The sequence below is a fragment of the Trachurus trachurus genome (assembly GCF_905171665.1).
Source record: "Trachurus trachurus genome assembly, chromosome: 17".
Taxonomy (NCBI): Eukaryota; Metazoa; Chordata; class Actinopteri; order Carangiformes; family Carangidae; genus Trachurus; species Trachurus trachurus.
This window is the reverse complement of record NC_139900.1, coordinates 34160887-34188607: the sequence shown is the minus strand read 5'-3', so window position 1 is coordinate 34188607 and position 27721 is coordinate 34160887. Positions and strand designations below refer to the sequence as shown.

The following is a 27721-nucleotide window of genomic DNA, read 5'->3' as shown; positions in this document are numbered from 1 at the left end:
TTTAATTTATTAATACCTAATTCTCTGCTCATGATTCTTGTTTCATCAAGAAAACACTTTAATTGAAAGTTCTGTACATCAGTTAAGAGTGATTCTCAGAGACCAGGACCAAAGGCCCCACATATTAGGCCATAACATTACAGTTACTGTATAATGATGCTGACTGAATGTTACGGGGTTTTGTCGTGTAACATTTTCTTCACTGCAGTTATACAATATGTACAGTACGTGTCCTCCTGTGTGAGGACCAATCCAGAGTGAAGCCCCACACACACCGTGCTGACCAATCTACTATTTTCTACGCCCGCTGTCCAATAAAGACAAGTCCTGCTCAAACCGAGTATCAGACAGAAAACAAAATACAAATCATATCAGCTACTCATGAGAGAGACGAGTGCCCGAGGCCCCATGTTATACAAATGCTGGAGAGAAGAAGACATAAGGATGAAGACGCCAGGAGCGTACAGCCACTCATGACACAACACAGTCGGTGCTCTGGTCCCGTCGCTGTCCCTCCGTTACATCCACAGCTGCAGCCAGCAGGGGACCAGTGGAGCACACCTTTACCCTGCCTGGAGAGAGCAACGGGCTGCTGCTGTTGTTTGTTCCTACATCGATGGCCCCTACATGTGGAGTGTGAGTGATAACCGTGTGCGTTTTTTTGTTTTTTTTTTGTTGTGTATCTATCTAAGTGTCTGGCTCCTGGAAGAGGAGGAGAGGGATGGCAAAGTGATATGGAGATGCAAGAGCTTTATGGCGCCTGAGCCGGCGCAGCGGTGCCGGGCTCTGGGTGATGTATGGAAACCACGCCGGAGGACTTGAACTTGGGAAGGTGGAGGCCGAATTTGTTCTCCACCCCGGCGAAGGTGGCTGCGGCCAGGCGGTAGCCTCCCACGTGGTCCGCGTTGATGGGAGGAAGCTCAGAGATGAGAGCCTTAGCTTTGGGCTCAGATCCTGCCGGGCGACTGCAGGAGGGAGGGAGGGAGGGGAGAGGAGGAGTTAAGGCAGTTTTAATACATCAGTGAAGACAGAAGAATATATAGGGGCAAATATGTGTATGTTAGGACAGTGGTTCTCAACTGGTGGGTCGGGACCCAAAAGTGGGTCGCGGACAGCTGGTCAAAAAAGTAAATAATATTTAATGCACATCTGATGTTGGACATGTCTTTTATTTTGAAAAATAACACATGCAGTTGTAATGCTCCTCCTCACTTTCTTATTATTTGCTCCATTTGCTCTGAATGCAAAGATACCAGTTTCTTATTAATGTGGCCTGAATGCAGTGAATCTTGTTTTGTTTTGTGGGTCTTTATTTTGTGCAATTTGATATTTATTCACTTTTGTGAATATGCTCTGAATGCAGAGATGCATTAGAAGTCAAATATATCATTTTGTTGGTCTCCATTTTGTGCAGTTTGATATTATTTTATTCACTTCCGTACATGCAGTTGTCATGGTAACTCCTCAGTTTCATTCATGTGCTCTGAAATGTACTTTGCTCAATAAAGAGCAAAATTAGTTTTTAAAGGCTTAAAAAAAAAAATCTTGGTTTGAATTCTATAAAAGTGGGTCGCGACTTAATGACCACGGGAAAATGTGGAGCCCAGAGTGAGACTAGTTGAGAACTCCTGTGTTAGGACATCAGCCCATGAGTCATTAGGCAAGAATGACACTGCTGGTGCATTGGTCTTAAACTACACTCAAACTATTGGGTTTTTCTTTTTGTTTGCAAACCTTAAGCACAAGAGACATCCAATCACACCGTTCATCAGCTGAAACCCGATTCATCTCATTGCAAAACTAATGAAATGTTAATAATAGATAACCTGGAGGTATACTGGTAAATTTATTTGTCCCTACTCTATTTGTATGCTCTTGTTTTACTGCCTTAAGTGTAAATCACTTTGGGCTGCACTTGGTGTATGAAAGGTGCTATACAAATAAAGTTCATTATTACGTTCAAGTCACGAGAACATGGTATGAAGAGGCAGTATCATAGTTCCTGTTTCTATTTCTATCAACTTACTGTCCTCCAAAGTCGACGTAGAACCACCGCTGCAAGAGCTCATAAGTGACCAGAGTCACGCCGAACTGAGGAGAGGACCGGCACATACGAGCTGGAGACGAGAGAGATACGATTCATTGTGGTTTAAAATAATCGGAGACACTTTCAAGAACACACACAAGCAGACAGACACACACACACACACACACACACACACACACCTCCAGCTCCCTTCCACAGGGCCCTGAACCCCTCCTCGCTCATGATCTTCCGGAAGCAATCAATGACTCCGTTGTAAGTGGTCTGTCCTGCTCTCGCTGCGACTTGCAGACGAGTCTTGATGACATCAGCGGGCGTCACAAGGGAGGCCGCAGGGATACCTGGGAGTTGGAGTTAAAAAAAAAATGTCGTTCAGTTAACACCAGGCACAACCTAATACAGTATAAAGTGCTCCACAGACTCCATTACTCGCAAGAGAAGCTACATACATTTTATCCAGATGTCCCTCCAACATGTAACCGATGTAAAACTTCGATAGGAACTCTAGCACATTCATTCTGGGCATGTAGTAAACTTTATTTATTTTGGAAATGTATTTTTGAGTGTTTTTCAAAGGCTTTTGGAAAAATCTGGCACCCAACCCCCTGGTCGCCATTCTAGGGGCCACAAGTGTCCTTTCTTCTGTTAATAAATTTGAAAGAAGAGCAGTTCAGTTTGGGATGGTGATTGCTAAAAAGCTGATTTTACGAGTGTGGAAAATGGACTCAGTGCCTACTTATAATTTATGGTTGGGAGAATTGTCAAATACTTTACATCTGGAGAGACTGAGATTCTACAATGAAGACAGAGGGGATACGTTTGATAAAACATGGGACCCAGTACTGAATTACCTTAAAAATGTGAATCCATAAACACTGGCTATTGTACAAAACCTTGCAGTGCAAACAAATGTATGACGATGTCTACTGACCTATTTATTTTACTATCATTTATTTATTTTTCTACTTTTATATTATATCTATAGTACTCATGTTATGACCATGAAATATCTCTGTGCTTGATGTGCTGTGTTCTTTGCTTTTTTTTTTTTTTTTTTTTTTCCTTTTTTTTCCCCCTTCTCTTTTTCCTCCACTTATTTTTTTCTCTTCATTTTATTTGTATTTTCTTTTTTCATTTTTCTCCTCATTGAAAATCAATAAACATATTAAAAAAAAAAAAAAAAAAAAAAATGTCAGATGAGATACTGTAACTTCAAATGAGGTCTGGTTGAGTGAAGGGGAAGTAAAAAATAAAAGAAATGCAAGCTCTCTGTCATTTGTTGTGTCTGCATTTTATAAAAGTCAAGTCATCATTGGATTCTATTGACCGCTGACCGACTGCTGTCTTTTTCTGGGGTTAGTTAGTTAGTTAGTTTAAGTTTATTTCGGACATGTTAAAAGAAATAAAACATAATACAGAAATGGACAGACATAACATATAAAAACTTTGCAAAAACAACATATGAACAAAAAAAGAAATATATATATATATAATAAAAAAATAAAAGAAAATAATTGAAAAATAAAGGTAATTTGATTTTTTTTTGTTTTTTTTGTTTATTTGTTTGTTTCATATCCGAAAAGGAGTGGGAAGAAGTAAAACTTATTTACTCCCACCCCTTATTCATAAATTATCTATCAAGTTATCTAGTCATTATTACTTGAATTTATCTATCAAGTTATCTAGTCATTATAATATATACAGTAAGTTAATTTATGAGTTATTTAACTGGATTTATTCTAATATATTATTATATTTATATACATATAGATTTATTCTAACATATGATTACTAATCTTTATCTCTCTATATAGTCATATACATATAAAAACATATACAAACACATTCATACATACAAAGACAAACTGAAAGTAACATGAACCGAGCAACAAATAACTAAGTCGGTAAATAATACCCAAATAAATAATAATAAGCACCTTGTGGTTGTCAGACGCCCTCATTTCTGTACATACTGAAAATAATTTCTTTGTATTTCTTTTTGAACTGGATTACCTGCAATGGCTCCAGCAGTGAGAAGCTGCAAAGGTCCCAGCCCGCCCTGCTCATCAGCCATCATGGTCTTGAGGTGGGCGTACGCCGGGAAATAAATGGCTGAGAATGGGATGTCTCTCAGGAAACAGGCTTTAGCACCCTGGACAAGACACACAAAGAAAGAACAGACAGATGTAGGGGACTGCGACTCAAGAGAAAGACTCAGGGTTCCTACACATTTTAAATTTCCAAATTCCATACTTTTTCCAGACCCTAATCCCGAACTTCCACTGCAAAAAACTCAATCTTACCAAGAATATTTGTCTTATTTCTAGTCAAAATGTCATTTCTAGTCAAAACAAATCTCATTCTACCTGAAATAAGACTCATCACATTAAAAAAGCAGCTTGTTTTTAGACACTTTTTACTTCTTTCAAGCAGATTTTCACTTGAAATAAGTAGAAAAATCTGATAGTGGAGCAAGTTTTTCTTTCTTATTACAAGCACAAAAAACTTGCTTTCACTGGCAGATTTTTCTACTTATTTCAAGTGAAAAAATGTTTGAAACAAGTGCAAATAATCTAAAAACAAGTTAATTTTTAGGTGATGAGTCTTATTTTAAGTGGAAAGAGATTAGTTTTGACTAGAAATTTTGACAAGAAATAAGACAAATATTCTTGGAAAGATTTTGAGTTTTTGCAGTGTCTCAGTAAAAAAATTCAAATAATTTGTGACATTTGAGCCAATAGATATGTTTCATGTTAATAAATCATGCAATTAATCATTTTTTTTCATTATTCTGAATTTGTATGCCATTATGTAACCAAATAATTTCCAGGAGATTGTAGCTAGGTAGCCTACAATAGCGCATACAAAATGTGAATAAGACTGAATAAGTATTAAGATAAATATATTTCCATACAATAGTTTCCATTTTCCATACTTTTCAAGACCTGGAAATGTATAAAATCAAATTCCATATTATTCCATACTTTCCATACTTGCGTAGGAACCCTGAAGACTGTGAGAGGGGGATGCTCGGAGATATGTTACCTTGTAAAGGCCAAAGAAGCCGAGGTCACGGACCACGTTGACTGCGCTGACTCGTGGTCCGGTGGTGATCTCACCTGCCACCTGCAGGCGGATCTTTACTATCTCCAGAGGGTTGGTAAAGATCACCTGAGAGCCTCCGGCCTGAATGAAGACGGAGAGGAGGAGCTTGTTCACCCACTTCAGTCATCACTAACAGTTTCTACATCACTGCTCCTGCATCTTACAAATACGCAGCTGAGGTATGGGAGCCAAGTCTTGCTCATGCCAAGTGTAAAAAGTAAAAAATTAAATCCTGATCAATCATTTACTTTGCCATTTCCTCCGACGGTAAGGAGTGCTGGGCCAAAGAGTGTAAGGATGAACAACGCTATCAAAAACAAAAACACAGGAGAAAAAAAAAACATGTTGCATTGGACATTGAGAATTTTCCTCTGGATGCAGTGTGGTATTGCAGTCCAGTGTTAGTAACGTCATTTGGAACTCTGCAAGCGGGTTAATACAACAAATGCACAGGTTGCATGCATGAGTTACGTCTTCTGCCCTTAATAACCAAGAAGTTTTTTTTTTTTTTTTTCTTAAATCTATTATTCTTTCATGCAATCACAAACAAATCAAAATGGGACCTGGTACTTACACAGGCACCTGCCAAAATCTCAGCGAATAGAGGAATTGTGTTGTCTTTAGTGGTGAACTTGTCTCTCACTAAGTCATTCATCTGCGGGACACAAACACAAGCAGGTATCATATCAAAGACTTTGCATAATGTAGTGTAAACTCTGTCCTAGAAAGTCTGCTGGTGCACCGTACGCACCGGTGGAACCACACTTGGACACTTTGCTTATCTAGAAACACTGACATGCAGGTGGAATAATGACAAGAACAAGTGATCTTGTAAGATTTCAATGGACTGAGTACATGATAATACATTGAGTGCAATAAAAGGGTGCCGTAATTCCACTCATATTTTGCTTCTGCTGTCACTACTGAACTCATAATTTATCATCATAATTATTTAAATTGTAATATAATTATGATTATATAAGTAATAATTCTTCACTTCCTGAGGGTGCTGAGGAGGAACAACCTAAGGGAGAAGCTGCTGCTGATCTTCTACCACTTCTCCGTGGAAAGTCTGCCGACATACTGCATCACAGTCTGGTGTGCCAGCTGTACAGCTGCAGACAAGAAGCAACTTCAGAGGATAATCAACATTGCTGAGAAGATCATCGGCTGTCCTCTCCCCTCCCTGCAACACCTCTACAGCACAACACCCCCTGGCTTCCACCTGTTTGACCTCGAACAGATTCAGATTAACTCACACATGCACTAACACCCCAAATATTACAGTTATTTTGCAAGATTTAATTCTGCTCATATTACTCACTTTAACCTGATGTATTTGTAGATTTACAGAGGATTTATCTCATGAGCTATTTATAGTGAATGTATGTGTTTTGTCTGCATTGTTGTCTTTATTGCACCCTAAGGAGAAGCTTTACAAATTCCACTGCATACCACACATTTTATTTTCCATTGTTAGATCCATGTCTACAGATGCATCGTGTAACTCTGTATTATGGTATTCCAACTCATTGTACACAGTGTTAAGTGGAGAGTGATAGTGAGTGTTGCAGGGTGGTACTCACTGTGAGTTTGATAGCTTTCTCAGGTGCCACACCTATTAGCTGAGGGACCAGACCTGTGGGGCATCGTGGGGGATTGGGTAACAGGAGAATCTCATGTCATTAGTAATATTTAAAATATTGTAAATATGAAGATGGAGAATAAGATCAAGGATGAAAGACACAACGGTGAAAACCAACAGAGTCAGAGATTTCACCGATGGTATGAAAGATAAGAAGCTGGAGCGGAAAACATGAACAGATAAATAGACTGATCCCGACATCAAGATTTTTGTAACTAAAATGTACAAAAAAAAAAAAAAAAACCTACAGCCAGAGAAGTTGTGTTATGATTAGACAAAGGATGCTTCAGCACTTCAACAAAATAAAACAGAAAAACATTTGTATTATTTAATGTGAAGAGTCCAAAACACACTACACCTACACTTAAAGGGATAGTTCAACATTTTGGCAAATTGGCCCATTGCCATAATCGCTATAGTCATAGCAGTAGGTTCGTTACCTTTAATTGTCGGTGCAAGCTATTTTTAAAACAGCGGAGCGAAGCAGCAGGCTGCTCAGAGCTACGCTATGGAGGCTAAAGGAATTTCTTGGTTTCCCTCATCAAACTCATCAAATACAAAATCCCAAAACTCCAAAACGCTTTCGTGGACAAGTTGTGACCTGCACATTCACCACGCTATGAGATAATAATGGAACGTTACGAAACGGAGCCGTTTTCGAGGTAAATACAGAGTCTGCTTGCTGAAAAACTGTCCCTGAACGCAACGCGCATCAGCGGTTTTGCATGAATTTACCTCTAAAACAACTCTGTCTCGTAACGTTCTATTATTATCTCATAGCGTGGTGATTGTGCAGCTCACAATTTGTCCACGACAGCGTTTTTGAGTTGTTGGATTGTGTATTTGATGAGTTTGATGAGGGAAACCAAGAAATTCCATTAGCCTCCATAGCGTAGCTCTGAACAGCCTGCTGCTTCGCTCCGCTGTTCTAAAAATAGCTTACACCGACAATTAAAGGTAACGAACCTACTGCTATGACTATAGGGATTATGGCAATGGGCCAATTTGCCAAAATGTTGAACTATCCCTTTAAATTGAAACATGACAAAATACAGCCAATGATACAATTAATGTTTCTTTAGCTTGTGTTGTGTGTTCGAGGACTGAATGTCACGGTGAGGAAAATGAGACGCATACATAAGACAGGAGTCCAAACCACTGGTGGGATGAGCCAGGCGCGTCTCACCTCTGTAGAAGCCGAAGAAGCCCTCGTAGCGAAGCACCTTCTTAGCACAGTCGAAGCTGTTCTTGTACATCAGCTCTCCGACGAAGGATCCCGTGGACCTCTGGTTCTGCATACGAGTCTTCACCAAGTCAATGGGGTAGACCGCCGTCGCTCCCGTGGCTACACAAAACGCAACACATGCTCAGACTCAATGTAATTCATCACAGGCTGCAGCGAGCCCATCAGACGGCAGCATCACTCACTCACCATAGTACTAGGTTCAAAAAATGCAATGAGAGAGGCACCAATACTGAATTTAAAAATAGGAGATAAAGAAATAGAGCAGATCACAGAGGTTAAGCTATTAGGGATAACAATAGATAATAAAATGACTTGGAATAGTCAAATAAACCAGATGGTGGTAAAAATGGGCAGAGGAATGGCTGCTATTAGACACAGCAGAAAATCCATACCCAGGCACTTAACTAAACAACTAATACAAGCTCTAGTGTTGTCACAAATGGACTATTGTCCAATGATTTGGTCCAACACGTCAGAAGGTAACATACAAAGGCTGCAGGTAGCTCAGAATAAAGCTGCTCGAATCGTTCTTCAGTGCCCCTATAGAACAAGGGTACATGAAATGAACAATCAGCTGGCCTGGTTAAGCGTCAAAAGCAGACTGCATTGTTCTCTGGCTTGTTTTGTAAAAAATGTCACAATAACAAAAAACCCAGTAATTGTTTATAATGTCACAATAACAAAAAACCCAGTAATTGTTTATAATAAATTAGTGTTTTTTTCTGAAAGTCATAACTTTTCTACTCGGCAGTCTTCAGAAGGTCGTTTCCTGTTGCCCCCATGTAGAACAAATGCAAAACAAAAAACGGTTTATTATAGAGCGATGGCTGCATGGAATACTCTGCCGAGATTTTTTGATGCGAGAAGGTAGAGCTGCCTCTTTTAAACAGGGACTAAAGATGTATTTGTTTTTACAAGAGGGAGTGACTCTCTGACCATTAGAGACAGTTGCATGATTTCTGTTTCTTTGTACTTTAAGAACAGTTTGTAAATGAAATGTGAGCTTTTTTTATGTTTTGTGTTGCTGTTGTCTATTGTATGAATGATGATGATCTATGTTGAATGTTCTGTTAAATTCTGAAACAGAAATGTTTGTAAGATGTTTTGACCCCAGGAAGAATAGCTGCTGTCTTGTACAGCAGCTAATGGGGATCTAATAAACAAACAAACAAACTCACCTCCAGCGATGGAGCCCAGGGTGAACCTGTAGGCCGACTCTGCCACCTGCAGATACACGGGCCTAGAGCCATCCACATGGGCCTGATAGGAAACATATATTCAAAAAAAGGGGACATTTAACTGCTGATCTGACTTCATGTCATGATAAATTTTATTACAAAAACACACTCGCACACCGACCTGTTTTTGACTTTCAGCCAGGTGGTAGGGCAGACATCCTTCCTCTAGCGGAGCTATCCTCTCAATGTCAGCCAGGTTCAGCCGCCTGATACAAACAGGTTTATGTCCTCATTATTAAATTACTGTGCGTGTGTGTATATATTAGGGGTGTCACGATTCTCCAAATCCTCGATTCGATTTGATTTTCGATTTTAGGGTCACGATTCGATTCGATTCTCGATTTTTTTTCTTTTTCTTACAGCACAGAGGTCTATGCCATTTTCAGACTAGTCTAGTCTACGATCATTGGTTTTATTCATCAAATTTTGTACAGTAAATCTTATTTCAAAAGATGGGCTACATATAAATGATGCAATTTCCATAATGTATCACATTAGGCACTAATGGTCACATTTAAATAATTTCTTTACAATATAAAGGTAACATGCCCCCAAAAATCATGATCCAGGGGCCAAAATTGCCCCCAAGGTTTTGAAACAAATATATTTATATCTGTACATTATCATAATTTTATTTTCATTAATTTACCGTGTGTCTCATTATTCTCCTGATGTCGACTTAATGTAATGTAAACGAGATTGCGCTGATACGGAGAGTCATGTGACAGCGGGGCAGAGCTGCAGCTGCAGCTGCCGTGCTGTGATGGACCTGATGATCAGGTCCTGATCAGACTGGAGGTGGCCACTGGCCCACAGTCAATCAGTCCCGGACCCTCCACCGTCACCAGATCCCCCGAAAGCCCCCGCAAATAATACATCGACAAAAAGTGGCAAGTTGCACCTTTTCGTCGGCTTATTATTTGCGGCCGGGGTTTTTTTTTTTTTTTTTTTTAATCTTATAACGTCTCTGCAACATGCGGCTCTCTGTGCTTGTCGGTGTTGTGTAGTTAGAGCTGTGTCTCCCTCCTGTTTCCCAGGTAGGAGGGGCAGTAGCCCACCAGGGCTGGGTGATAAAACGCTATAAATTGTGAAATAACTTTTCTTCGATAGAAATATGAGACGTGGTCGATAGTTTTCATTCATCCATGTTTTGGCAAATAGCCAATGATATTGAGAGTTCCGCTGCGCCGAACCAATCATGTGGCTGGAATAGAGCCAGTCAACATGTGCATTTGTTTGGGTTGCTGCAGACGTGCACAGAGAGCGAGGGAGAGAGAGGGAGAGAGTGAGAGATAATGAGTGAGTGTTGTCTCGAAATAAAAAGTAAAGGAAAACTCGGACCAGTGACTGACAAGACGCTTGGTGCGCAATGGGGACAACGGGCAGTTGTAGCTTTGTGGGGGCGGATCGTCGATCCTCTCTTTGACTTCGATGCTCGAGATCGTGACGTAATTTCGATCGATTTCGATAAAAAAATCGAAATCGTGACACCCCTAGTATATATATAAATGTTGATCAGTACACCACAAACTTAAACAGAGTTGGAGAAAGAGTGTTTTACCCGGAGGGAGAATGCAGGCCTGACAACTGGTACAAGATATCAATTTCCATAGGAGTGACTTGACCAAACTTGTTGGCAGCATGAACAAACTCCTCTGCAGAAAGAGAGAGAGACAATTAGCTTTGACAACAACATGGACATCACATCACATCACACTACTGGAACAATGTGCGCACCTTTGGTCACGAGCGTGTCCTTCCGCGTGCCGGCCAGTGTGCTGTAGATCTTGCGCAGCAGCTCCATGTTGTTCAGGAGGGAGTTGAAGGCGTTGAAGTAAGAGAAACTGACCATGTGAGAGGTGCTGCCACCTGCGGCCTGGCAGAACAAAGACACTGCATCATGTCAGACACTGTGGCTAAACATTAGATTCGTTATATTTAAAGACCTACAATTACAGTTGTACAATAACAGTTGTTTACTCAATGTATCCCCGACTATTGAGGAAACATGATCTCTGTTTCTCCTGTCATTTCATTCTATGAAAATGGAAAATTGTATTGGTAACTAACTATTACTAACTTAATTTCATCATCAGACCTGTATCATCTTTGACTCTCTGGCTACTAAATAAAGGTTTAAAGAGGAACTATCTAAGTCCAGTCGCTTTTCCGTTGTTTTGCTAACCCTCCTCCCAGCATTGTGCATTTGTTTACAAAGAAGCCGGTTGATAAAGTTATATATCATATACGCTGTTACGACATCCAAGAGACGCAATAAGTGACACGCTACTGTACGTTGAAGGCAGAGAGCCTCCATTCTCCCTCGTAACAAGTTAAGCCATTTATTAAAGCATCACAATAACTCCAAATCTGTTTAATAAAGGTAAAATTGTAGCATAGTTAAGCTACAAATCCTGTATAGTTCCTCTTTAAATGACCAAAAACATATTAAAATCCTAATGGGGAAGCCAAGATGTGCAGTTGTAAATAATATTCAATAATATAATATAATATAAGGTATATTTTTATTTCTTTCCCTCATTATTATGGCTAAATGTAGTAACTTTACTCCTTTACTTTAATCTGCTATTGTATTTTTAACTTCATGTAAATATTATTCCAAAACTAATTCTAGGTGGACTTTTACTTTTATATATGAGAAGAATCTCAGGTAAATCAGAGAAAGACTTCAGTGTTAACCATGTCACATTATAATGGAAATATATATATATATGGTAACACCTACAGTATGACTAGAGAACAGTGAAGAGCCTGAGCAAAGCTTAAAAACATCATAACAATATTAAATGCACCATGCACAAGTTAAAATGCCCAGTAATGTCCTTGAGGGCTAATAACCCCAGATGTGACGTGGATGAGGATTTACTTCTGCTGAGCATCATGTGTTTTCATAACCCCACAGGTCAGAGTGGATTACACATCTACTCGCCGGCAATCAAAATATATGTAAGAAGAAATCATCATATTATCTGGGGTCACACTTGGGATTTATTATCAGTAACGTAACAAACACACACTCACTGAGACAAGGTTCTCCTCCACAAAAGGTGTGAGCATGTGGTGCCTGATGGTGGCCATGATGTCACTGAAGTCCATGGAGGAGATGACGCCATTCTTCCCTTTGTCCTTCTGGGCAAATGCCTGGCGTGCGTGCTCCAGCTGTAGCTCCTACAAAAATACGACACCACAAGGCCGAGTGTAAAAATAGTGCAGGTAAAACTGAGTGCGAGAAAGAGGGATAAATCAAAGGGGAAGACGCCTCGGGGTGATCGGGGCAGTGTTTTGCGTGAACTCGGCATACCTGCAGGAACTGGGTGAACTCCAGGTAGCTGAGGCATTTCTTGCGGTCGTGCCCAAAGTGCAGGCGGATGAACTCACAGTCCCAGTTGAAGGGGATGTGGTGGTGCACGGTGGTCTGACTGAAAATGTCCCGCACATTTTCTACAGCACAAATACACATTAGATAGAAAAAAAAAAGAAAAAGAAAAGAGGAATCAATGATCAATACACCAGATTAATTTCAGGTACAACAACAGTCATGTCAAATGATCTTACTGCCATAACATAAAGGCTTTGTGTGCGAGCCATAAGTAAATAAGTAGACACAGTAGGTGCATGAGCGCTGTTATGTAACTCCATCCATGTGTAATGACTTAGTGGAGTAATCTGGTTATTGTCACGTTTGAAAATTCTTTCTCCGCAGTGCACCCAGGAAAACGTGTGGACAAGAAGTGGAGCTGCAATTCTAATAGGGCTCCAACACCTCCTTAAATATCAATTCAAGGTCCTTTCAAGGACTTTCCGTGACCACTTCTGTAGTGACTATATTTAGACATTTTATGATTTCTAATTTTCTAAATGGTCAAGGCAGCAAGTAAAAAAATAGCACCAAAAGAACGTAATTGCTATTTTTGCACTGAATATATGAATTTAATGTATGGTAATTTGATTTATCAATGACTACTTTCAAAAACTTTCAAAATTCTGTTTTGTTTTTTACTCAAGTTCACAAATGTTCAAGGATTTCAAGGCCCTGTGGTGACCCTGAATGAAACTGGATCATTTCCTTCATTATTTTACTCCTTTCGGATTCGTTGACATCAAGTGATTGGAAGACGAAGCTCGTATGAAAACACATGAAACACAGTCGTCCATATCCATACCGAAGGAAACGGCTCCAGTTCCAGTCTTGTCAAACAGTTGGTAGGCTACTATGAAGAGAGCGTCAGGTGCACACAACACAGACTCAAATGCAAGAAACTCCTGGAACGAGATCAGCCTGCCGTTGTGTGGGTGACATATGGGGAGGAGGGGAGGAGTTGTTAAAAACAAAAACATTAAAAACAAAACAAGTTACACTATATAAAGACAACGATGTAAGTAGATGTGGTAAACTGTAAAGAGTTAGCATGTGAACTGATAGGCCAGAATGCAACTGGAACATAAGCAGCATTTAATACAGAGTAAACAGTAGTTCTCGCTACAGTCGGGAAAGCAGCCGCCAACTGGGAGCTTTATCTTATCTATTTTGGCAGTAACTGCAAATACTAATCACACATTGGTCAATAAATTAGTGATGATAAGCTGTGGTCAAATACCCCCAGGTTTATGTGTGTGTGTGTGTGTGTGTGTGTCCGTGTCGGTACATACCCGTCCTTTGTGGTGTCGGCCACAGCAGCAATGAGCTGGACAGTTTTGGGGTTGTGGTGGATCTGTGTGTTTAGTCCAAGATACTTCTGGACAAAGTCTCCTGGGGTCATGAACCTCTCTCCATCCTTGTCCGCTACACTGGCATACTGAGGAGGGAGGGGGGGGGGGGGGGGGGGGGACACATGATGAAACAACATAAACCTGGATACTAACTATTAACATAATCAATGAGTGAATCCAGCCAGCTGTTAGCAGCAGCTTTGTTAACCCTCACAGAGCCTCGGCTAATGACCTGTTGGGTCAGTGTTCAGAGTCATGTGTGTAAAGAATGACTAGTCCACAGTCAGCACCACTACGTGTCATGGTTTTTTTTAAATGTGATTGTTTTTGTCAACTTTTTGTCATGGGGAAAATGTGTGTTTTTGTGTAACCTAAGTTAAACCCCATTGCAGATGATAAACCATTCCTTCACTAGGGTGCTAAAGGAGTAGCTCTTTATCTGCCTTCTTACCCCATGTATCTCTTTTTGCTTCAGAGACTTAAAAAAAATCTGTCCACATCCTTGTTTCCTTTAGTACAGAGTGACTGTATTGTTTCATTTCAGGGCTCTTGCTTTTTGGGGACATTAACCTCTGTTTAAGTACTAAGCAGTTTTGCTTGTTACATTTGAATAAAACCCAACAAAAAGAGGCCTGATGTTAATTCCTATTTCAGATTTCCACATCACAGCTTTAGGTTCATTCTAACTAATTTAAATCCTGTGATCCAAACAAAGTTTTACTTACTACACTGCACTATCTTCTTTCAGCATGACACATCTTTGTTACTGACACAAATTATTATCAAAAGTGTCCAAATTTAATGGTAGAAAAAAGGTTGGTGAATCAGAAATACATCAGCTCCGTCACGTCACAGTGCAGGAAACTCATCGCTGCACCTGATCAACCAAGGTCATCGATCATGCAGTCGTAGCATAGCATGACATGTCAGAATAACACTCACGAACCGGTTCACATGCACCACCACCAGCGTCTTTGGCATTTTGCGAGCTATTTGACCCGTGAGCATCAGCATCAGCGCACCACCAGCTGCTGGCCCCACACACGACACGACAACATCACACACTCTCCACGCAGAAGGCAAGGCAGTGCAGAAAGGTGAAGGTTAACCAAGTCTACTCCTGTGACAGTTGCTCATGATATCTCATGGTCATGCCGCCACCGTCACTCTGACTCGGACTGTTGTCTATACATGAGATGAGTGAGTGTAGTGTGACACGGTGCTCACTGATCCCTCCAGTCCAAGAACATGCAGGTCTTTGCTTATGTAGCAATGGAGACCAGGGACACACAACCTGATACATTCTCCTGAACCCTGTACCTTCACATTAAAACCTAAAAGCTCTCTCTTAACCGAGCTTCCTGGTGTGTGTGTGTGTGACTCCCTCCCTCCCTTCCCTTCCCTCTGTGTGTGTGTGTGTGTGTTGCAGGCCGACACCCCCTTTTTTACTTGTCAGTTGTCACCATGATCAAAGCAAACTGGGAGTGAGGGAAGCAGATGTGAAACACTTCCCTCCCTGCCATTACTGAATCAACCCTAACACTGCATTCAGAAACCGCTGCTGCTGCTGACTCGACATCACGTATGAACTGTCTTTTAGAAACAGAAAGAAACCATAACATTGAGATAAGCGCTGAATATGATCACTGACAATTAAAACAGTTGCAGTTATGTGCTTTAATGTAACAACAACAGCAGTCTATGCTGGACCTTTAACTGTGGCTAATGCTGTAATTTCAACCCCATGACACAAACTTACAAGCTCATTCACTCAGTGGAGGAAGACACAGTCCGTGGTGGGCTGTTTCCCACACACCCACACACACACACACACACACACACACACACACACACACACACACACACACACACACACACACACACACACACACACACACACACACACACACACACACACGGAAGCAGCTGTTACAGGGTCCTACATGATGATCTATGCATAGATTCATAGTTATATCAGACTTCTTACCTTTTGGAAGATTGCTTTCAGCTCACTGGGGTCCCCACGTTTGGTAGATTGCACCTGACAATAACAACAATACACAGTTAAATGACAGTAGGCGATGATCTACGCGTTAAAATGTTTTTTTTTTTTTGTATATGTATGAATTAAAATAATAAATGCTACTCAAGTCAAGCAGGTTTCCCGAGCTACTCTAGGCACAACAACAGAGCTGCTCTGGGTTAGTGTCTCCTTGAAAACAGTGAAGGAGAAACACAACCCGACGACACGGGAGTGGCAAACTATCAAAGACACACAACCCGCGACTTTGGCACACACACAGGCTGAGCAAGTCCGGGCAGCTACTGTAGATAGACACACACACACACAAGTCACCACCAGCCAAACCTACACAGGCTCTAACTACCGGTACAAGTGTTAATGTGTAGCCAGCTAGCAAAGCACAAACTACTGATATGAAGAGGACACACACCGTTGCAATGACACGTTAAAGCTTTAAATCTGCAAAATGCGAGAGGACGAAGAGCAAAGTGACAGAGAGAGAGAGAGTGGTCTGTAGCTGCAGCTGCTGCAACCAGAGCTCAGAGCGCTACAGAGGCTGAGCTGCAGCTGCTGTCTTAGCATTATCCCGCTAACGTCGAGGTTGTGGATGCCTCATCAAGGCCAGCCGTCGCCGGGCGGGCGGGCAGCTAGCCCAGGGATGCTACAGCCTCATACAGCCTCACGGCGCTCCGCATCCCGGGACAGCCCGGCCCGGCTCGGCACGGCACGGCACGGCACGGCAGCACGCGGGCTAAAACTCTGACCGTTCCCGCTCGAGAGAGAAAAATGACATGCAGATGTGTTAAAGTAAAAGGTTTGAAAATCGTTAAGAGAGCGATGCCGAAGTCACCTTGACCGCCATGCTGGTTTGACGTCACGTACAGTGGGCGAGTGAGCGAGGCGCAGTGCACGCGCCCTCAGACGTGCGCACGGGTCTGAGAGAGAAAACGGAGCAGAGCCGCCTCTCAGCAGCACGTGGGAAACGATTAATCGGGTTGTTGTCAGTGTGTGATCTTTACACACTCACACACACACACACACACACACACACACACACACACACACACACACACACACACACACACACACACTCCGAAGCTGATGGTGGACGGTGTTTGTCTCTTGCACTGATGTGAAATAATAGTCTCATTATCTCTGATGAGATGCAATAGCTTTTTGAATGATGGTAGTTCAGTTCAGTAAACTTTATTGTCAATCACACAATGTAACTGACAGTTACACAGGGGATCGAAATTACGTTTCCCCAAACTCCAGATGTGCAATTTAAAAACATTAAAACATTAAAAAATTTCAACATCATCATACCACACATACATGACATAAAAGCACAAATATACTGACAGAGGCCTATGATGTTGTGGGGAGGTAATAAAGTGCAATATGAAAAGTGCAAAGTGCAGAGCACATACATAACATACAGTATGGACTTGTTTCTGCTGCTCTGCACTTTGCACTTTTCATATTACTGAACTACACTACACTAAGTACAGTAGGATCCTATTTGCTGCTGCTGCTGCTGCTGCTGCTGCCATTACTACTGGTGCTACAATTCACTTGCTGTTGTTAATCACTGAGCCACAACTGATGCTGCTGATGCTGATGATGCCATGGGCTACTGCAGTAATGACTAACTGCTACTTCTAGTACTGCTACTGTATAGGCTACTGTTACTACTAGACTACTACCACTGCTGCTGCTGCTGCGCTGCAATTACACACAGGGTAAGCCTATACTTTTGCATGATGAAGCCAACTCAAGTAGTTTTCCAGCTAACCCTGATAGATGTGCCAGGATGTGTGAAAGATGAGATGTTCCTGGTTGCGTCACCTGCATGTTACTGTGTTCCACATTCCCCAATGAAATTCAGCTTAAGAGAACAAATAGGTAAACTGGAGCTAAACATTATACTTACAGCTGTAACATAGATGTTGGAGTCATACATGTGAGTGGGTTTCTTTCTATTGAAGTTAGGCCTACAATGATAGCAATAGTAATCCATGCAGACTTTGGCAATTTGTTTGTTTTTATGCTCACAAATGTTGTCACTTTTTTATTTATTTAGTACTGGTGGATGAGAACTTATCTCACTGACCTCGGTGAGGCGTTCATGTGAGTGACAGTATTTGTTGTCACTGATAAGGTAGTGACCTTCTACAGTCTCTCCACTACCTGTAGTACAACACTAGTCAGGGCTTGTGTTATGTAACTTTAAATCATGGCAATGTCACATGATGTAAGAGGTTTAGAGAGAAAACAGAGACCTCCATCAGGGTTAAAGATGGAATTTCCATTCATTTATTTACAGAATCATGAATGACCATCTTGCTTTTCATAATAATACTGACAGCCTATTAAAACAGTAGACTGTCTGATACTTCATAACGGTCACATCAATTGATATAGGCCTATTCAAAAGATGTGAATGAAATTATAAAGCAGAAGTATAGTTTGACCATTAGAACTGTTTTCAATTCTTGAATCATGGGTGCAGTCTTTTATTGTCTTGATATATGTTTAGGTGCAGCATATGTCTCCATTAACCCCCTGTATAGGATCTATGTTTTATTTTCCCATAGCATTTAAAATGAGTGTGGGTCTGTATAGAAACACTATCTTTAATTTATTTAATCTGTAAAATAATGGTAAATGCAGAGTAAAAAAAAAAAGAGAGAGAAAATGGGATAGCCTGATATTGATTGATACTGTTATTTGTTACAAGAAGAAGTGCGGCATTGATATCCATCCATGCATTGTGATAACAGGCTTTAAGCAGCTACAAAGTATAATATTTTAACCATCAGCATCTAATGTTTTTATATTTTCATAAGTATGTGTTTTGGTAGCCTATTAATTAGCCTATAATAAATACTATGGAACTATTTCCCTGACATTAAAAGTTGGCATTGAAAACAGAATTTGGCATTGTAATAAAAAAATTTGGCATTGAAAATAATTATTAATAATTGTAATAAAAGTTGTATTGACACTGAAACAAGTATCGGCATTGAAAAATGTTGGAACACAGGCATAAAAAATACAATATTTAATTCGGATTTTTAAAAAATATATTATCATGTAGTTTTCAATGTCAGTCCTCAGATTTTTTCTCCATGCGTCCCTAGCCCCTCCCCTCCACGCCAAAACCCTGACAGTAACTTGGCATTAAAAAAAAAGAACATTGAAACAGAAAAAAAAATTGAAACTGAAAACCAGTGAGACTGGGGGGGAAATGCAGGGTAAAAAAACACACTGAAAAAGATGGACATGAAGAAGAAATCTGAAGACTGACATTGAAAACTACATGATAATATATATATTTTTTTAAATCCAAATCAAATATTGTATTTTTATGCCTGTGTTCCAACATTTTTCAATGCCAATACTTGTTTCAGTGTCAATACAACTTTTATTACAATGCCAAATTTTATTTTCAATGCCAACTTTTAATGTCAGGGAAATGGCTCCATAAAAAATACATTTTAAAAAGGAAAACAAGTTTTACATTTAGTTCACTGTTAAAAAAAAACCCGCATCATAAATCACGTGACCCCCCCGGCCGGCCCCACGTGATCAGCAGCAACAACAACATGGCGGCGCACGGTGCTGCAGGACTTGTGCCGAGATCAGGTAGGTGCTGAGCTAACACTGTTTCTGTCGTCAGGTAGGCAGCTGGCGGTCACGTAAAAACACGGTGCTGTTGTAACAAACACGGTCAAACACGGTAAAACACGACACCGTGACGGCAGAAAGGCTGAAAGTTTAGAAAGTCATTGGTGAACTGATACATTGCAGCGCTAATAGGCAGCACAGATATGGCAGAGTAGTTGTATTGGATTGCATTAGCGTGTACGGGTGGATTAAATAAAGTGTGTTGCATGTGTTTACGATTGCAGGATTCCGAGTTGAATCCAAGTTCTCAGAGCACACGGCTGATTGTGTTTTATTTTTTGGATATAAACTGGGATTGGCGCGATTACTACCAACAGTAGCTGCTACATACCATGTAATATATCATGAGTTGCTGAGGCTCTGACACAACAGCTCCACACAGTGGCAACATGAAGCCTTCACTACATCCATCCATCCATGTCTTTGGACTGTGGGAGGAAGATGGAGAGGCAGCCTGGGTGTGAATGAATGTTCAAATTGTCATAAAAGTCAGAGTTTTGTTATATAGCTCAGAAAATATAAGATGCTAAAAACAAACAGTTGCACTATTAGAGATAGATAGCTAGATAGATAGATTTACTCTACCGTCATTTAATCTGAGCAGATAAGCCTCGTCTTCTCCTCCTCATGCTCCTCCTGTGCTTTTCTCCAGGACTGGGTGGTTTCCTGAGGAGAGTGTGTTGTCTAAGAAGTCGTGGTCCTCCCACAGCCCTACTGTGTCAGCAACATCGCTGTTTCTTCTGGAGGAAGTGGAAAAATTCTCACAATGTAGTTCGACCAGCTACTGTTAGGCCCGCTTATGCAGTACCCAAGGTACAGGACCTAGTGTTGAGACACATCCAAACACACTACAGGTGCAGGACCAACAAAGTAAACTTAGAGAAAAAGAAGTGAAGTCCACACTCTGTATCAAGCTCCTCTATTGTTTATTGTGGAACGACCAACGTTTCAATCGGGATCGAAACGTTCCACAGGGATCGAAACGTTGATCGTTCCACAATAAACAATAGAGGAGCTTGATACAGAGTGCGGACTTCACTTCTTTTTCTCACAGGACCTAGTGTTCCCATAATGCCACAGTCCTGAGTGGCGTTTTGGTTGAATATGGGAACATTTGTGTTCTTGAGTGACCCCTAGATGGAAATTTTCATTTTACTGACTTTAATTATAAGATTGCAATATAATATATTGCATTTTCACAGGTCTTTGAAATTATGTGCTTTCCCATAAGGTGAAAAAAAAAAAAAGATTTTTGTAAATGATGACAGTTACTGGAATAGATACATTGATTTCATGTTAAACCTCTCTTTTGCTTTTGTTGAGGGAAACATTTGCATTGCTGCTCCTGTCTTGGCACGCTTAAAATTCACCTGCTGTAACTGCTATGCAAAAAATCCTTGCACTCTTTGAATTTTGTTATTATTTAATGTAGTTTGGTGTGTGTTGCCAAGTAATTTAATAGTTTTACATTGAATTGTAGGAAAACATTATTACCCAACCTTCATATCCTGTCTTTCCTGTCCCTCCCTGACTGAAGCACATCGTGCGACCGGACTACGTGGGCACTGGGCTGGTCCCGGAGTGGCCAGACTACATTGAGATCAATGACCGAGAGCAGATCCAAGGCCTTGCCAGAGCATGTCGGTTAGCCAGACATGTGCTGCTACTGGCTGTACGCAGTCTGAAGGTGAGCATCTCATTTCATTTCATTTATTGTTTATTTGTGATGGGACTTTGCATATTAATGAACATTATAAAAAATGTAAATACACCAGATTTAGCTCAGGGCTAATTTCCATCTGTAGTCCCGCGGCACACATAACGACAATTGTACAAAACATCAATAACAACATTAATAACATTAGTATGGTACGAGTACCATATCACAATACCACAATACTATAGCACAAATCACATTACAGATTTAAACCGTAGCTGTAGTGGAAAGAGCAGTGTAATAGGTTCGGGATCAAGGATGTAGCTGTTAAGATCCATTAAAGTGCATCTGTTATAAAGTGCTATTATTGCTTACAAAAAGTGCATCTATAATAAAGTGCTGGATTTTAAAGTGCCAGAGGTAAAGTGCCTACAGTTTTGGTAAAAAAAGAAAAGAAATATATACATATATTAAAAAAAACAGAAGAAACAAATACACAAGGCACACACGCCCACACATACTCACACAAAAAAGAGCATGCCCTTAATGTTGGCAGGCTTGGTTGTTGGTAAGCCATGTTTTCAGCTGTTTTTTGAATGTTACATATGTTGTAACGGTACACACAGCGGTACTGTACTGTTGCTGTTTCTGCAGCGTGGAAAACAACAACATTATGACCTGTGTCTTCAAGGTTGGGATGACAACAGATGAGATAGACTTCATTGTACATCAGGAGACAATCGCACACAACGCCTACCCATCCCCTCTCAGATATGGTGGTTTCCCCAAATCGGTCTGTACATCTGTCAACAACGTGGTCTGTCATGGTATACCTGACAGGTAAAACAGCAACACACTCACTCACAGCCTATGGAAACGCATTTTATTTACATTTATTTCCTACTGACATTAGACTCTGCCAAAGAGAAAGGGAACACACCACAGCCTCCTTCATTATCTCCTGAGTGAGACATTTAAAGCAGAAGTAAGCGATCCGGTCGTTTTGTTCTAATGCTGCGTTCCAGGCAGGCTTTTGAAACCGTAAATTACAGCTTCAAGTCACGACTTACGACTTTGTAGCGTTCCAGGCAACACACTCGTGTTTCTCCGACCTGTTTTACCGGTGAAAGTCACTATAACGGCCACTCGTAACTTCTGACCCGTGAACTCGTACCAGATCGAACTGGTACGACTTCACAGGTCGGAAAAACACGAGTTACGGGCTGCTTTGAACGCACCATAACTTATGTGTCTATGTCTCTATGTAAGTGATTGCTGTCGGAAGATATAACTATTTAAGACTTATATTAACACAAAAATATCGCTTACTTCTGCTTTAAGATTTTTTCTTATGACCCAGAACTTGTTCATTCATTTTTGGGAAAGATTCTCAGTAAATATGATGAATGCAGTATCATATATTTGATATTTACTGTTGAGGACAGTATTATATTGACATATATGACTGTATTTTAACAACAGTAAATGATGAAAGATGGGAGGGATTCGCTGTGTTTCTCATTCATCTTGTTATATGTGTGTCCTGCAGTCGGCCGCTTCAAGATGGAGATATTATCAACATCGATGTGACTGTAAGTTGATGCCTGAACAGACACATGTATGCACACACACACACACACACAGATGCATGAGTCAGATCAAAACTGGTCCTGTCACGGACATCTGCTTATTCCCGATAGGTGTATCTGGATGGTTACCACGGTGATACTTCAGAAACCCTCTTGATTGGCCAGGTGGATGAGACAGGGCGGCGATTGGTGGAGACCGCCAGGCGTTGCCGAGATGAGGCCATCGCTGCCTGCAAGCCGGGCGCTGAGCTCTGTGTTATAGGAAACACTATTAGGTACACAAAGCAAACACATACCATAAAAACAACAACTACACCCACTACACATCACGTTTCACATCTGATATCTTCTGTTCTGCTGGCAGTCAGATCGCCCGGGCCAGTGGTTTCCAAGTGTGTCCTTATTTCATCGGACATGGAATAGGCTCTCAGTTTCATTGCCATCCTGAGATCTGGCACCACGGTGAGTTTGGGTCTGTTCTCAGATGATGAGGGAAACTGTGGGAGCCAATTTTTAGTTTAGTTTAGTTTAGTTTAAGTTTATTTCGGACATGTTAAAAGAAATAAAACATAATACAGAAATGGACAGACATAACATATAAAAACTTTGCAAAAACAACATATGAACAAAAAAAGAAATATATACTGTATATATATATATATATATAATGAAAAATAAAATAATTGAAAAATAAAGGTAATTTAATTTTTTGTTTTGTTTTTTGTTTTGTTTGTTTATTTGTTTGTTTCATATCTGAAAAGGAGTGGGAAGAAGTAAAACTTATTTACTCCCACCACTTATTCATAAATTATCTATCAAGTTATCTAGTCATTATTACTTGAATTTATCTATCAAGTTATCTAGTCATTATAATATATACAGTAAGTTAATTTATGAGTTATTTAACTGGATTTATTCTAATATATTATTATATTTATATACATATAGATTTATTCTAACATATGATTACTAATCTTTATCTCTCTATATAGTCATATACATATAAAAACATATACAAACACATTCATACATACAAAGACAAACTGAAGTAACATGAACCGAGCAACAAATAACTAAGTCGGTAAATAATACCCAAATAAATAATAATAAGCACCTTGTGGTTGTCAGACACCCTCATTTCTGTACATACTGAAAATAATGTCTTTGTATTTCTTTTTGAACTGGATTATGTTTGGACATTCTTTTAACCCCACATTCAAACTGTTCCATAGTTTAGTTCCACAGATAGAAACACAAAAGCTCCTTCTTGTTGTTCGTATGTTCCTGATTTTGAAGTTAAATTTTCCCCTTAGGTTGTAACCCCCTTCCCTTTCAATGAATAATTTTTGAATATTTCCAGGCAGTGAGTTGTTTCTTGCTTTAAATATTATTTGAACTGTCTGTAGATTAACAAGATCTTTGAATTTCAGTAGTTTTGACTGTAAGAAAAGAGAATTTGTGTGATCCCTATATCCAATGACTTTGAGCTTATTGCTTTTATCCTTGTCCTAAATCTCTCTCATGTTTTTCTTTCTTCAAAACCAGATATGTTATTGGTCTATTTTAAGCAGTAACTGTCTTCAAATCTTAATGTTGTTCTTGTCTATATTGAAACAAATCATTACAATATTTACCGTGTGTTGGAAAAAGAGATTGAACTGATAAATAGACATTTTGAACATGCTTCACCGAAGAGATTTGAGAAGAGTTGGAATCAAGAAGTTTTGGAAAAAGTGCAGAATCATGACAAGGATATTGAGAACTGGAAAATAAAAAAAAACGTGTGGAAAAATTAAGGTTAATAGCTGGAATATATGTCACCAAAAGGTATTTTTCATTCAGTTGTCTTCTTTTTCAGCTAATGACAACAACATGACCATGGATGAAGGGATGGCTTTCACAATAGGCGAGTTACATTTTATAATGTAAAGGTGTCACTGTGTCTGAGTGTGGGGCTGATGGAGTCTGTTTTACAGAGCCCATACTGATGGAGGGGTCTGCAGAGTTCAGGATCCTTAAGGACAAGTGGACTGCAGTGTCTGTAGATGATAAAAGGTAGGTAGCAAAAAGCTAACTGCTGCATTGCTCCATACTTGCATTAGACAGATGCCAATCCTCTCATGTCACCCTCAAACTATCTCAAAAGGGTGCGCCAGTATGGAGCCATTTCCCTGACATTAAAAGTTGGCATTGAAAACAGAATTTGGCATTGTAATAACAATTTTTGGCATTGAAAATAAAATTTGGCATTGTAATAAAAGTTGTATTGACACTGAAACAAGTATTGGCATTGAAAAATGTTGGAACACAGGCATAAAAATACAATATTTGATTTGGATTAAAAAAAAATATATATTATCATGTAGTTTTCAATGTCAGTCTTCAGATTTCTTCTTCATGTCCATCTTTTTCAGTGTGTTTTTTTTACACTGCATTTTTCCCCCAGTCTCACTGGTTTTCAGTTTCAATTTTTTTTTTCTGTTTCAATGTTCTTTTTTTTTAATGCCAAGTTACTGTCAGGGTTTTGGCGTGGAGGGGAGGGTCTAGGGACGCATGGAGAAAAAAATCTGAGGACTGACATTGAAAACTACATGATAATATATTTTTTAAAAATCCAAATGAAATATTGTATTTTTTATGCCTGTGTTCCAACATTTTTCAATGCCGATACTTGTTTCAGTGTCAATACAACTTTTATTACAATTATTAATAATTATTTTCAATGCCAATTTCTTTTATTACAATGCCAAATTCTGTTTTCAATGCCAACTTTTAATGTCAGGGAAATAGCTCCATACGCCAGTATATTTCTGCCAATGTTGAACCATTCCTTTAAAATCTTAAATGCACAGTCTGTGTTTTCTCATGGGCGTTATTCAGGTCGGCTCAGTTTGAGCACACGGTGGTCATCACGTCTGATGGGGTGGATATTCTCACCAAACTGCCTGAAGAGAGCAGTCTGTGAGCTGAAGGGAACCAGCTGTTGTCATCCAGACCAGATGTTGAAGATCAGTTTCCAACACTTGATGTAAACTAACCTTGTTCTTACAAGACGTTAATACTTGAACTTTTTTCTCTGTTTAAAGTGTCAGAATTTAAATTAAGTTATCACAGGCCCCAATACCTGTATGTTAATTTGTTCTACAATGTTTTTGCACTGGCTCATATACAGAACTTGAGCAGGTGTCACTGCATTTCATTTCATCACAGCACTTTGTACTGTGATAGTTCAATTGAATCATTTGAAGGCCAAGATTTTAGAAACATGGAAGTTATAAGTTTGGACCCATTCACATGTAAAGTTTCATACATGTCACCAAGCAAACACTAAAAACTATTATATTATTTTAAATAAAGTCACCAAATGTCACTTGTCATTCTGTTTATTTTACCTTGCAATCCAATTACTGTTTCAAGCCCTCTATAATGCACACACTTTTTTTTTTACTGTATGCCTTTTATTTGATTTTTTGTGGGGGGGGGAAAAAATCAGTCTCAAATACTCTCCGAATAATCCCAAGATGTGAAAAGGCACATAACCTCAGAATGTAAGTTTATATCATGTCCCAAATTCCCATAAATGTTACAAAGGGTGTCACTTAGGTTTGTGGGAATCTCTCTCGGTTAAACGACACACTGTAAAGTCAAGGATCGCCAGTAGATGGCAGCACTGCTTAATGACATCAAACCTCTGCACGTTGGTTGTAGTCAACAAAGACTTCAAATCCTGCTATATTCACTCTGATGGGAAGAAGCCTACACTTTGTGCTATTTAAACAGTGAGAGAGCAGAGAAGTAATACGTCTCAGCTTGTTTACGCCGGTCTCTTAAAGTCAAAGTTAGCACTGTTTCACTGACTTGAACCAATTGTCTACAATTAATTAACAGTGAGTGTCTCAGTGTACACTTAAACATGTTGAAGGTAAGATAAGTAGAGATCATAACGCTGCTGAGTGCTGTAAATTCCACACATACTTAAGTTGTTTTTGTGTTTTTTCCTCTCGACTGTCTAGATCTTTTGTCTGCAGGTGGATTTAATAAAGAAAACTTACAGGAGCACAAGGCTCACACAAGGCTCTTTAACATCAAACACTCTCACTGTGTTAAAATCGAAGGTTTGTTTGGTTACATAAAAGTCAGGTAGCAGTGTTCGATAAGTGAGAGATGAAATGCCTCTCCTTAAAGTGAGACACTGGTCACGGTCCTGTATGGATAATGCAAGTCTGATGTTACAATATTGATGCTTTTTAATGTTACAGTAACCAAGCAGTGTTGTCGGGGGAAGATGCGTGGAAGAAGAAGAAGAAAAACATAGTGGAGACACTGGACTCCAGCCTGTTGGAGGGTGTGTCTTCACTTCCTGCCAATGTACTCTGAGGGTGTGCGTGTGTCTACGCCTGTGCGTGCATGTGTGTCTGTGTGTTCCTGTGTTCATGCCGATGCCAGTTTATGGGTCCGCTAATCTGAAGTCTGATCATGACCAGCCAGGAAATGATTCACATATTGAATTATTACTAGAGCAAGACAAATAGTGATGTAGATTACATTACATTTTTCTCTTTTTTACATTTTTTGTGTGTAGGTGTGAGGGTTAATATTGTGTTAATAATTCCCAATGGTTCCTACTTACTTAGGATTCATTACACCTCAAATATAGCATATAAATCTGAAAATACTTGTTGTTGAGTGGTTTGTCAGCAGGAATGAGAAAAGTGAAGGCGAAGAGGAGGAGGCCGATAATGGGGGGGAGTAG

At 39.9% G+C, this 27721-nt stretch overlaps 2 protein-coding genes across 2 annotated transcripts; one reads left to right on the top strand and one right to left on the bottom strand.

The window, feature by feature from the left end:
- Nucleotides 1–26: 26 nt before the first annotated feature.
- LOC311000895 (electrogenic aspartate/glutamate antiporter SLC25A12, mitochondrial-like) lies at nucleotides 27–16922 on the bottom strand. Its single transcript, XM_083991772.1, has 18 exons — nucleotides 16883–16922; nucleotides 15997–16050; nucleotides 13950–14095; nucleotides 13463–13578; nucleotides 12601–12740; nucleotides 12321–12467; nucleotides 11016–11154; nucleotides 10840–10933; nucleotides 9400–9484; nucleotides 9219–9300; nucleotides 7981–8139; nucleotides 6736–6788; nucleotides 5724–5804; nucleotides 5090–5230; nucleotides 4058–4196; nucleotides 2227–2385; nucleotides 2027–2117; nucleotides 27–965 (listed from the first exon to the last, which is right to left on the bottom strand). Exons 1-18 carry the CDS (start codon nucleotides 16892–16894, stop codon nucleotides 752–754), a joined length of 2052 nt encoding a protein of 683 aa, XP_083847898.1. The 5' UTR covers nucleotides 16895–16922; the 3' UTR covers nucleotides 27–751.
- A 3527-nt stretch (nucleotides 16923–20449) lies between these two features.
- On the top strand, nucleotides 20450–26310 carry metap1d (methionyl aminopeptidase type 1D (mitochondrial)). The gene is made up of 9 exons (XM_083991001.1): nucleotides 20450–20535; nucleotides 21260–21409; nucleotides 22071–22219; nucleotides 22929–22971; nucleotides 23080–23243; nucleotides 23333–23430; nucleotides 24827–24874; nucleotides 24945–25023; nucleotides 25849–26310. The coding sequence occupies exons 3-9, from the start codon at nucleotides 22077–22079 to the stop codon at nucleotides 25931–25933; spliced, it is 660 nt and encodes a 219-aa protein (XP_083847127.1). The 5' UTR covers nucleotides 20450–20535; nucleotides 21260–21409; nucleotides 22071–22076; the 3' UTR covers nucleotides 25934–26310.
- Nucleotides 26311–27721: the final 1411 nt, after the last annotated feature.